The sequence below is a fragment of the Anolis carolinensis genome, chromosome 3, assembly GCF_035594765.1.
Source record: "Anolis carolinensis isolate JA03-04 chromosome 3, rAnoCar3.1.pri, whole genome shotgun sequence".
Lineage (NCBI taxonomy): Eukaryota > Metazoa > Chordata > Lepidosauria > Squamata > Dactyloidae > Anolis > Anolis carolinensis.
In genome coordinates, this window is record NC_085843.1 from 23,122,650 (window position 1) to 23,134,831 (window position 12,182).

General features: G+C 37.1%; 1 protein-coding gene across 1 annotated transcript; it reads right to left on the bottom strand.

The window, feature by feature from the left end:
* Window positions 1-654: 654 nt before the first annotated feature.
* On the bottom strand, window positions 655-11,341 carry LOC100552454 (stromelysin-1). The gene is made up of 10 exons (XM_003219291.4): window positions 10,057-11,341; window positions 8,975-9,213; window positions 7,369-7,517; window positions 7,155-7,274; window positions 6,079-6,240; window positions 5,115-5,253; window positions 4,846-4,979; window positions 3,969-4,128; window positions 2,619-2,716; window positions 655-996 (listed from the first exon to the last, which is right to left on the bottom strand). Exons 1-10 carry the CDS (start codon window positions 10,162-10,164, stop codon window positions 893-895), a joined length of 1,413 nt encoding a protein of 470 aa, XP_003219339.1. The 5' UTR covers window positions 10,165-11,341; the 3' UTR covers window positions 655-892.
* Between the last annotated feature and the right edge of the window lie 841 nt (window positions 11,342-12,182).

The following is a 12,182-nucleotide window of genomic DNA, read 5'->3' on the forward strand; positions in this document are numbered from 1 at the left end:
TTTCCTTGTCAGTAATCCTCTTGCATGAAACTTTTACGGTATTTTAAAAAATAATTTATTGTCCAGATCTAGATTTTGGATTTGCTCAATTGTGAAGTTTCCCTTTTTAAAAGAAAAAAGAAAAAAGAAGATAGCTCAGAACCGGGAGGATTATAGTAGAAACAGATAAAAGTACATTGCGTATAATGGGTGTGAATATATTATTCATTTTCTTTATAAACAGAACGAAACAAAATGCTATGGTAAGAATACATTTCTCTTCTCTTTCCCCCTGTCTTGGAATGAGGACCGTAGTGGCTGTTTTAGGCATTTACATGAATCTGTTGTGCAGTGTTTACAGTGGACTCTGTGGAAAATGCTTCAGCTAAACTTCATAAAAAGGAAAATTGGTCTGTTTGGTAAGCCTCACAAATACTAAGTTATTATCAGTATTATTTTGTTTTTTATACTTATTTTATATGCCTTTATACCTAGGGTCATGTAAAAATTTCTCAGGCAGAAAGGAGTCTCGAGTGGAAAAGTTTCAGAAGCTCTGGTCTAGATGACATTCCTTCTTTAGATATACATTGCTTGAATTTATGTTTTTCCTTGATCCAAATTAAAACAAACAATGGCAACCTCTTATAGAAAGATAAATCACTTTATTATTTAGCATCATAAAAATGAATAAATAGTCTGAGGTAACAATTTATATCATATATATATATATATATATATATATATATATATATATATATGGTCATTCTATCTTATTGAGAAGTAGTGCCTGCATGTTTTTCTTTGATTCATAAATACTAGAACGGAAGAACAACCAACATGACAGCGCTTGGTGTATGGAGGAAAAAGGGAACCCATTGTTTTCAGTGACTTCTCTCTCTTTCTTGCCCAAACATTACTGGCAGTCAAACCAGCTATTGCTCTTCTTTCTGCCAAGAAATTGTTTGTTTCTGCTGTCATATTCATATTGCAGTGAGCCACGGAATAAATAGATGCGTCCTAAAAGAATAGGGAAATAGATTGTAAATTGAATTGGGCCAGGAAACTCAGAAATCTTATTATGAAGCAATAATCTCCCCACCCCCACCAACCTGCTTTGTTTTTATTTAAATAAAATCTTGGTAAAATATCTTGGCATAATATGTGTGTGTGTATACATACACACACACACATATATATAGTAGATCACAAGGACAAACGGCCTGAACCTTACGCATGTCTGGCGATTCAAAGTGTTTGCTCTATGTTGTAGTGTATTTTCATCATTTTGATTTGTATGCCAACTTGAGTCCCAATCCTGGGGACAGGAAGGGTACGATGCTATTGTGTTGTTGTTGTTACTGTTGTTGTTGTTGTTGTTGTTGTTAATAATAATATTGGCCATTGTATCTGGACCTGTCTACCCTGGTGTGGAAAAAGTAAATTAACAGGGTCAGTTCAACAGGAAGTGGTTCTTGATGGTTCCAATAGAAATAATGCTCTCTCTCTCTCTCTTTTTTTTTTTTCATAAACTGCAATTAGGATATATCTATAAATCTGTGCATATATATTGGCAGGGAAAGAATAAGAGTTTGATCAAATCTGCATGTTCATTTGGGGATATTTGCATTTGCAAGTACCAGCCTATAGAGATTTTACATTCAGGTGAAATGATTTTTTGCTAGAGGTATTTGTTGTTGTTCTTGTTTTCTACTTTCAGATGTTTTAAAACCTATGGAGACCCTTAAAAAAACCTATCACCAAGTTTTCTTGCCAAGATTTGTTCAGAGAAGGTTTGTCATTGTCTTCCTTTGAGGCCGAGAAAACCCAGGGGGTTTCTGGGAGACAGCAAAGACAGCAAAGATTCGAACCCTGGTATCCCAGAGTCCCAGACCAACACTGAAACCGTTATTGCTCATTATTCCTTATATTTAATGCCCCTAAATTTAATTGATATTTCTTCAATCAATGGAACACATTTGAACACTTCTACACTGCTACATTTGGCTGATATATAACCAACTAAATGATGACGAGGTAGGATAAATAAAGTGCAAAAGTTTCCATCTCTCTCATGAAAGGTTATTATTATTGCCAGCAGGACTTGCAACAAAATTCAATGGAAACTGAGCATGCCCTGTTTCACAATTCTCAGTTCAAGCCACACTATATGTAATGGTCAGATCGTATTCTGTGACCATTGAATTAATTCATTCCACATTGGATTACCTGTTTGCAATCTAAAAGACTAGAATCTGGGAGACATTTTCAGTTCCTTCTAGTTAATGTTTTTTATAGATACCACCACATCTTCACTACATATATCTGAAAAGGGGCTAGAAAGAAGATGCTTATCTGCTATAGATTTTGCATCTGAATCTTATATTGAGGAACTTGCACCAACCCAAGAGCTGAACTAGATCAGGAATGGGAATTGCAGAGCTTTTCAGTTGTTTCTGAAATACAAATTCAGGTGATGCTGGCCTAACTACTAATAGTGGAGAGCACTGCGACATATAGTTCACCAGCATCTGGAGGGCTCATATGATTCCCACTCATGGATTTGAAGATGTGCAAGTCCAAGCTCTCGTCCATCTTTTCAGTTCTGTACACTAATACCTTTAAAATCATTTTCTGCTTACCATTATGCAGAAAAGCAGCATCCACTTCAGGACCAACTTCATGGAATTCAGTTGTAATCTTCCTTGGGTTCTCCATGGAATTCCTGGTTTTGTCATATCTAAAGAAATTAATATGCTGAAGATTTACCAGCATAGTAACTATCCCTAAATGTTGTAACTGGGGATAGTTACATCATTCACCAGCATAGTAACTATCTCTAGTAGGAACTTTAGAGAAAACAATATCAATTTACATATGAACTGGTATATGTGGGTGAACACATAGTACCAACAAAATTATGATGTTTAATGTGTTGATATTCCTCTGATCCATACTATCTATAATCCAAGACTTTGACTTCCCTCTCATTTATAATGTGGCAGATGAAGCTTCTGGAGTATATCAATACAACATAAGCATACCATAGCGGCTCAATACCACTTTGGCTGCCATGACTTCTTCTTACAGAATTTTAAGATTTACATTTTGGTAAGGTACTTAGAATTGCATGTTGGAGAATTCTCTGGCAAAAAGTTTTCTAGCAGAAAATTGTACATTACTCACCAAGCTAAAATCCCCTTATAATCCCATAGGATGGAACCATGACCACTCTAAAGTAGCATTCAACTGATATAATGCTGTAGTATAGATCCACTTCTAGCTTACAAAAGGCCTGAGTTGCATCTTTTTCTCAGCTATTGTTACAACTGTGTTCTGTTTTCTGGAACTTCATGACTTGCTGTTATATAAATGGGACTGGGTTTCTTTTAGACTTGCAACTTAACATTAATTATATTTACTCTCAAGTAAGACCTACTGAACCCATTGGGTCTTTTTGCAAGCATGCGTAGGGTTGCAATTTAGGGCACAGGACAAATGTCTGAGATGAAAGCAATGTGATGGGGCTTTGGCTTTCCTGAGCCTAGTGCACATCACTACCAGCAAAAGACACCTGAGGACAATAAAAATTATGAGCATGGAGAATGAGTAAAATGGACATTATATGGGATCTCCATAAGACATGCAACTGATTTGAGGATGCATAGCATGTTCTTTAGGTTTCAGTTGCAAAGGATTCATAGAATTTAGAAATGACATTCTAGGACTGTTAATATGCAATGTATTTATCGCTCTTCCTTTTATATGCACAAGATGCTAAATATAACTATATGTATAATTTTATGCAAACAAAAAAAATGAGGTGGATTACGCTGCAAGGGAGTTGGCAGGTCCAAACTCACCCAATGAGTTTCATGGCTCAGTGGAGGACACAAATCTGGATTTCCCAAGTTCCAATCTAGCACACCTAACACAACAGCATATTAGCTCTCATTGTTCAGATAATCCAGGGAGTGGATAATTTTTCTTACCTCCAGTAATTGCTGCCAGAAAAGAAGTATGTTTTCTTTGAGTTTCTGTCATAAAAAGCTGCATCAATTCTCTTCACAGTTTTGGGGAAACCCAGGCTGTGGATGTTCTTTGGAAAACCTGGCTGAATAATGTTTCCCTTGGTAGCCCAATACTTATGTCCTGTAAGGAAAAAAACCCAGGAAAATCTTGCATGAGGATGAACTAAAGATCTGTTAAAAGAGTGGCTGGAACCCCATTGGGTAATCCAATTCCTACTTACTGACTAGTAGCTAAAATGGCAGTCTGTTTCCCAGTTACTTGCATGAGAGGGAATTTCTATCTGTCAGAGCAAGAATTGCTGTGGCATTAATTAGTTGCTTCCTGAATGACAGAGCAGATCCCAGTTGATCCCAGTAGCTGCTGACCAGAAAATTGGTTTCCCTTCACATGTACAGTAGTAATACTAAAGAGAAAATTTCTTCGTCTTCACAAACAGGGCTTTGTGAAATAATATTAGATAACTCTAGCCTATAGACATTTCCATAACCTATTCTAATAAATAATATGACATCTTTCTGTTAAACACAGGATATCTGAGACTCCTGAGACCAGAACTGGAAATCCCAAACATTAGACCCAAAGTTCAGTTTCACAATAACTGCCATGCCTTTGTCCGATGGAATCTTGGGATTTTAACTTTGGTGAGGCACTAGAGTTATTGGTTTAAACTTCTTATTGCTTTACAAAAATATAATTTTGGGACTGAAGTCAGGCTAGTTAAAGTGGTACCAAAATTCTATAATGAACTAGTGTGGTTACACTGTTACTGGCTGAAAAATCAATACGTGTAAATCGTTTTGATTCAATGTGTGTGAGAATTCATGCCAGAACATTTACCTTTAAATAGAAAGACTGTGTCATTGTCTTCATCTTCATAAGCAGCATCTATGCCGTGGTTCAAAGTTGGCCAGAAAGCAGAAATGGGATCTTTCTCAACCTCTCTTCTCAGTGGATTTTTTCGCCAGAAAAAACTGAGGTTGGAAAAAGACAACTTAAATATTTAGCGAGAAACAATGGTAGAGCCCAAACATCAAGTACAAAAAGCCCCAAAAAAGGATCTTTTAAATTTAGAACTGAAAGTGCCAATCCATTTAGACACCACTTACCTGTTTTTAAAGAAGATGGTTTCTCCTCGGAGACTAACAACAGCATCAAAAGCCAGATTAGGATCACAGGAATCTGCTAACAATTTTTCATTATTTTCTGTAGGGTTTTCTGGCTCACTGTTGTCTTCTTCAGGGGGCCCTTAAAACATAATAAAGAGAAGAATTGAAGGATGAAAAAATGTATAAAGGTGCTGTAAGACACTTGGGTCTAAGTCTGAGTGCTATGGAATTTATCTCAGTGTTGGCTTACTAAACTGTATTGGTTCAATGGGTGTACTCTACCTGGGACTGACAACTGAATTTAATCATTCATTTCTTTAAATTGATAGACTCAATGGAAGTAACAATTTAATTCTTCTTGAGATTCACTTCAAAATAAAATACTATTTGCCTTGAAAACCTTCACACCTGTAATAGTTGTGGGCCACTTCAATGAGGTCAAAGCCTAAATCCAATTGCCTGTCCATTCTCTTTTGTAAGCCACCCACCAAGGTCACCAAAACTGTCTTTGTCCCTTAACCAGGCTTGAAGCCAGATAGAAACCAATCAATATTGGAACTTTCCAAACACTTCATCTTGGTGGCACACTTTTTAGACATGCATCCTTTTGTGACACAGCAATTCAATTTTACTAGCAAACTGGAAGTTAAACCAACTCCCTGTAAAAGTATGAGGGTATAACATTTTTCATGAAAACGTTTTATTTACATTTTTAAAATATATTATTTATTGCTTATTTTGCAAAAACTCAGATATTTCTCATTACATTTGCGTGACACACTTATACACTGTAGCTGGCACACACTAACAAGTCGGAAAGCTCTGATCTAGATCATCCATTTTTGTAGCAGAAGCAGTTAGGGTCAAATATCACAACACTAACCGAAGAAAACTCATATTATTATTCGGTGTAATGCTTACATGTATAACCAATCCAGACTTTCATCTGAGAACTTTCACTTACCATACAGATGCTGGATGCCTTCAATGTCATCTCTATGAAGCTTTAATGTTTGGGGGTCCCCAAACTGGTAAGTCGGAAACATCAGAGCATCCAACTCCCTGGAATGATAAAGACCCAGAGAATGACCGAACTCATGGGCAGCAACAATAAAAAGGTTGATTCCTAAAAGGAAGCAGGGAGAGCATGAGCACCTGGCTTTGGCTGGCCAACTGTGAGAAAACATATACAAGCCAATTACATTCAAAGGGACCTATTTCATATCCCAAACCAAAGTGTAAATCAGAACACCACTATCCACCAGACTTTTTCATTAAATGTTTCTCATAGTTCTTGACATCGAAACGTGTCAAAATACATTTTAATGCATTCTTTTTATTAAATTTCAGTATTTCAGAAACTACAAGTAATCCTTGCCTAAGCAAATCCTTCCAGGGATAACAAACCATCCTTTTAACTTTCTTGATGAAAATATAGTTATACATTTGAATTTCATGACTACTATGTTTTTACTGGATTTACCGGAGGGATTGGTTTGCATTATATCTATCTATGGCCCATCAGGTAAGACAAAGCCTATTTCTGATAGCATCCTTAGACCCTGATAAATGCACTCCAAACTTTTTCAGAAACTGTTTATTGCCAGAAAAAGGCAGGGGTAATTTGACATGTCACTTTGGCTGATCAGGAATCATGATCAGTACTATTATTTGAAACAATTACTGTAGACCTTCTAATATCTTTATGCCAACAGTAGGGAACATATTACTCTTCTGCTTCTTGTTAGATTTGAATTTCCAGTCTCAGGCACATAGCTATAGCACAAAAACATCTAGAAGAACACAGGTTTCCTGAACCTTCTTCAAAGGAACACTCAGAGGTGGCTTGAGAGTTCCTTCCTCTGAACTATAGTCTACAGTGCCTGGGATTCAATGTTAGCCCTGCTTAGCTTCCAAGATCAGATGGGATCACATGCTATTATATGGATTGGGGTCTTTTAAGGACTTCTTAATAGATGTCCATTTTAACAGACATAGCAAACATCATACACTGCTGAATATATTAAGAGAAAAAAACACCTGTTGAAGATGTCATCCAGGTTTCATCCTCATCAAAATGGGCATTTCCACCATAAGCTGGAGAATATGCATGAGCCAGCTGCCCACCTTGTCCATCAAAGGGAATATAGTCACCATGATCTTTGAAAAAGAAAAGAAAATATAAATTTAATACCTCAAACAAGACTTTGAAAGAAATCTCCTAGTGGTTTTTTTTTACATATGCTTTACATACTTCCAGAAGCAAATGAAATTTCTATATCTGCAGAGCCGTCATAAACTCTTGTGAAGGTTAATGGGGTTACATCACTCCACATTTTCCAGGCTCTCTCAATTGCATTGTCTACATCAGCACGCTCCATGTCTGGTGTATAGTTTTGAATACTGTAGGATAAACAGAAGAATGAACTAAGTATTTGAGGAAGGATTCTTATACTTAAAAAACACAGAAATCAATACAAAAATTTCAAAGGAAAAAATTAAATGAGTATATCCCTTGAGTCCTTGTCCAAATGGAACAGTTTCACTCCCCTGGCTGTGCATCAGTTGACTGCCCCTGAGGTAAATCAATGACCACAGAAACAAGGAGACCATCCACATGGCAGAATTATAGCTGTTTCACACCACTAAGTGCACGGATTCATCCTATTGAATCCTGGCATTCATAGTTTTTTGTGGCACCAGTCCTCTCTGACTATTTGATTCCTCTTCATAAAATTTTCCATTGATTCCCCCAGTTTCTATCATTGCAATGCTTAAACTTCAATCAAACATATGCATCAAAAAAAATGTCAGACAAAGTAATCAAGGAATACATATAAACAAATTAAGATGCCTAGGTATGAATGCCTCAACATCTTGCTTTTTGCAATCCTAGAAATTTGGGGACTCAAGAAAAATTTAATGATGGAAATAGAATGCATATGGATGGGGAAAGCAAAGTCATATTTTCCCTCAACAGGTATACCCCTGTTGATATATATTTAAAAAGCAACGATGACAGCAAGCAACAAATCATGAACATACAACAATCAGTTAAAACAGGAGTGAAAATCACATGCCCACAAAAGACCTGATGGTAAGTCTACTACGTGATTTTAAAAGCCTCTCCCTGAAGCTGGTGTTAGCAATCTTCACAATGCACAATGACTTCTGGCAAGAACTGGAGTTTCTAGCCTTTACCTCAAACTTGCTCCATGGTGAGCAAAGTAAGCAGGACACTCTGGGGTGTCCTCAGGGTTTGTGGCCAGATCAATTTCAACCAAATCCATTGTCTACAACATATATGCCTACCATCACCCTTTTCAGGTGAGGAGATGGATTGTCCTTGTGTCACTGCTACTGCTTCTCACTATCTAGGAGATCTGTGAGAGCTTGACCATCATGGTTGCATTTGCAGAAAGGGGAACCGAACTGTGTGATTAACAAGGAGGCTGTTGCTCTGCCCCTTTCTTATTGATCATATGAGTGCCCCATTATGACTTCAGCAAACATGACCACGATGGCCAGGCTCTCACAGAGAGCTTTTTGGTGAGACGGACATGAGGACAAAGAGCACAGGTCAGTGAGACTGATGATGAGCCAACCTGATTGACTTAACTAACCACGAACTTGGTATTACAGAAGATTCAACTCAGTGCATGTAGTCACTAGTCCATCATGGTTGTTCATCATGGTTGATTGAGGGCTAGTCTGAGCTTAAACTTCCAAAATCCCTCAGGCGTCATGATCATAACAGTTGGGGAATAGTTCTCAGACCTGTAGTTCAAACTTTTCTAAGTGGCAACAACAATTATTATCAAGTGACATCTACAATCAAGCAAGCATATTTGAAATCTTACCTATATGTCAGGTCTTTCTTTTCCCATTTTGGAGACATTGGGAAGGTACGGTATTCTGCTATATCAGGAACCCCACATCTGGGTTTCTTCATTGCTTCCAGAGTGCTTGAATCCAGTTTCCCTGTTACCTTCAGACCCAAAAAGTTCTGCATTTGTTTTATTTTTTCCTTATCAACGCCTTTTTTACTTCTCAAAACAGGTGTTGACTCCGATTCGGGATAGTAGTTTTGCATGTATTTCTGTCAGGAAGACATGAAATATATTTCATTGAGTGAAGTATTGTTTTTCATACACACACACACACACACACACATCTTTTCATATTTTAAAGTGTGCCTATGCTCAGTATGAGGAAGACTTTTGCACCCAATCTTTTGCACCCAATTTGCAGATATAGTAATACACAATGACTACCCTAAACCATTCAACAAAGTCTGCAAAGTATTTGGAATACAGTCATAACTATATACAGTATACTTTATTTGTTACTGTTGCCTTTCTCTTTTCTACTGAGCTCGAAGTATAGTTCCCTTCCTAGGAATAAACCTTGGAGACTGAGAAAGAATCAGCAGCAAAATAAATAAATAAATTACATAGTGCTTTTCATACCTCAATCAGAACTAGAACCCAGATTTCCCATATTCCAAATATATTACAACATAAGAAAAATGATGATATTGGCTGGAACTTGTTGAAAAGCTCTTTTTTAATTACAGAATCCTCTAGTCAGGATGGCTAGTGGAAATAATTTCACCAAAAATTGTCAAAATAAATTGTCTCACCAGGATGGCTAGTGGCCATAACTTCAATGGCTAGCTATTTCTAAGTAGTGTAGTATAATGGTTAGAGTATTGGACTAAGATTCAGGGAGTCCAGGGTTTAAAATTCTAAACACCATGGAAACCCACTTGAGAAAGACACTTTCTCAGTCTTACAGGAATAAAACTTGTAAAAAAAAAGAGTGCCCTGTGATAAGTCAAAGTTGACATAATAATAACAGAAATAATATATTCCTAGTACACCTGCTGTGTGGAGTCTCCTCTGCATAAGTCAAGCATTCACTACCTCAAATAATGCATTACCTTGGCAAGCTCCATGTCATTTTCTGAAACTTCCTCAATTTCTTGGTTTAAGGGTAGAGCAGAAGACAGTGCTCCATAGAGTGCAATCATCAGCAGAAAGCATTTCATTTTGGCTTTCACTCTGGATCCCAGTTGCCAACTCCAAGAACTCCACAGCCTGTGCCAATGGATCTGTTCAAGAGTTTCTAAGTAGCCTTCTATATATACTCCTTGTTTGTTTTATAAAATCAACAGAAACATGACTCAGAGCATTATAACATCCGCTGATCTGTAAAACACAGAAAATTATCCCTTTAGCCGAATGACAAATGACAAACACAGGCTGCTAAATTAAAAATCCCTGATTAGGCAATTCCTGAGTAAGGTGCCAGATTTAAAAAGGGGAGCTTTTTCAGTGAAAGGGATGAGATGATTCCTCTTCCAACAAACACAAAGAATAACACCTTCACCCCAGTCATAATGTTGCCTTTAGGGGTTTGGCCATTACATTGATTTTCACTTGATATAAATTTCACATTATATAAATTTTATAGTACAGTCAGCCCTCAACACTCATTGAGGTTAGAGGAGCACAGAGTCACTAAAAAAAGTGAGGAAAAGCATGAATAAAAAACCTGCCTTTTTAACCTGGGAGAATATTTCTCTTCTCTAGATCCTTCAGTAGCACTCTATGGGCGCAACTTCTGTTGATGTGATTATTTCTGGATTTGATTAAAAATTTCTTTCTTGGAATCTCTGTGTTCTTCAGTGCAATTCTATGGTCAACTTCCAGCATAAGTTGAACATAGAATCACAATGGAGACTTAGAAATTCATAGACAGAATATTTTAATCAAATCTGTAAATAATTCAAATTTGCAAGAGTCAAACGTGCAAATGTGAATAGCTAACTATACATACAGAAGAGACAATGTAACCATAACCCTAATCCTAACCACACATATTTAAAGTACAGTACAGCCCCCATATTCACAGACATAATTTTACTTACTAATGCTCCAAACAAATATCCACTGAAGTGTTTTTCAGCTTTTTGGGTCCTTTAGTGAACTTCTATATTATACTTTCAACCCAAGTATCAAAACATACAGTTCACTGTTATTCATGGTTTAAGGTATCCACAGGTCTTCAAACATAACTCCTGTGGATACAGGGTTGTCCCATATTATACAATATGTATTGGCAACCAAAATCTTGTTAGTGAGCAAAAATCTTACACATACTAAGTTAAAATCTTCCTGTTATGTAATGGGTGTATTTTTACATAGACATAGGCAAAGTTGTGTGATGGTAACATCTAGTTGTGCAATGGTCTCATTTGCCTAAGTGCATTGCATAATTTTGCTAATCTGAAGCCAAGTTAAGTAGCTCTGCCATAGTGTATCTTCACATGTATTTAATTATGCTGTGTTCAAAGAATGTGGGATAACAGCCAGACTCCATTAAGACAGACAAAATTTTGAGGAAACTTCTATAACAGGAAGAGATCCAGTCTATAATGCTGGGATTGGTCTTCCACTAGAAAGAGTGGGAATTTCCATCCAGGATGTTAGCTTCTAGCACCACAAAATAAAAACTAATCTCTTTTTTCTTCTCCTGCTGGCAGGAGGAGTATATTGTGGCTGGATTTTGGCAATTAAGTGCATTTTGGAGAAGGAACTTTTAATGTGTTTTCATGTGCTGTGCTTTTGGTCTCATAGTTTCAGTGCTTTTAGATTGCTTTTAAATCTGTGCAATTTTTGTATGGGATATTTGACTGAATTTATTTAAAACTTCCAAAATTGTAATAATTGGGCATGTATAAGCCACATTTATCTCTTTCTCTCAAAGATAAATCCGTCTCTTTTTGTACAGGGTGCAGGGAGCTCCAGTTATGTCCTTCATCTGAATCTATGCCCATAGCCCAAAGCACTGGTATGGGGATCTGCTGTTTGGTGGTGGGGAGAGAAAGGAGGTGAAAGATAATCCACATGATGAGAATGTGGACTTCTATGGGATGGAAAAGAAAAACGCACTCTATTGTGAATTGACTCTTGTTCCTCCCCCTTCCTTGAGCTGAGATTAGCAGCTTCTTCATTGTATTACTTGAAGAGCAGCAGTAGGGGCCTTCAAGGGACCAGGGCACAG

Bases quoted from the DNA above. Each gene is read 5' to 3' on its own strand.
- LOC100552454 (XM_003219291.4), bottom strand. From the start codon at position 10,164: ATGAAATGCTTTCTGCTGATGATTGCACTCTATGGAGCACTGTCTTCT. The intron at 6,241-7,154 runs GTGTTTTTTTCT...GCTTCCTTTTAG, and splicing joins CTGGATGACATCTTCAACAG to GAATCAACCTTTTTATTGTT. The intron at 4,980-5,114 runs GTAAGTGGTGTC...TTCCAACCTCAG, and splicing joins ACCATCTTCTTTAAAAACAG to TTTTTTCTGGCGAAAAAATC.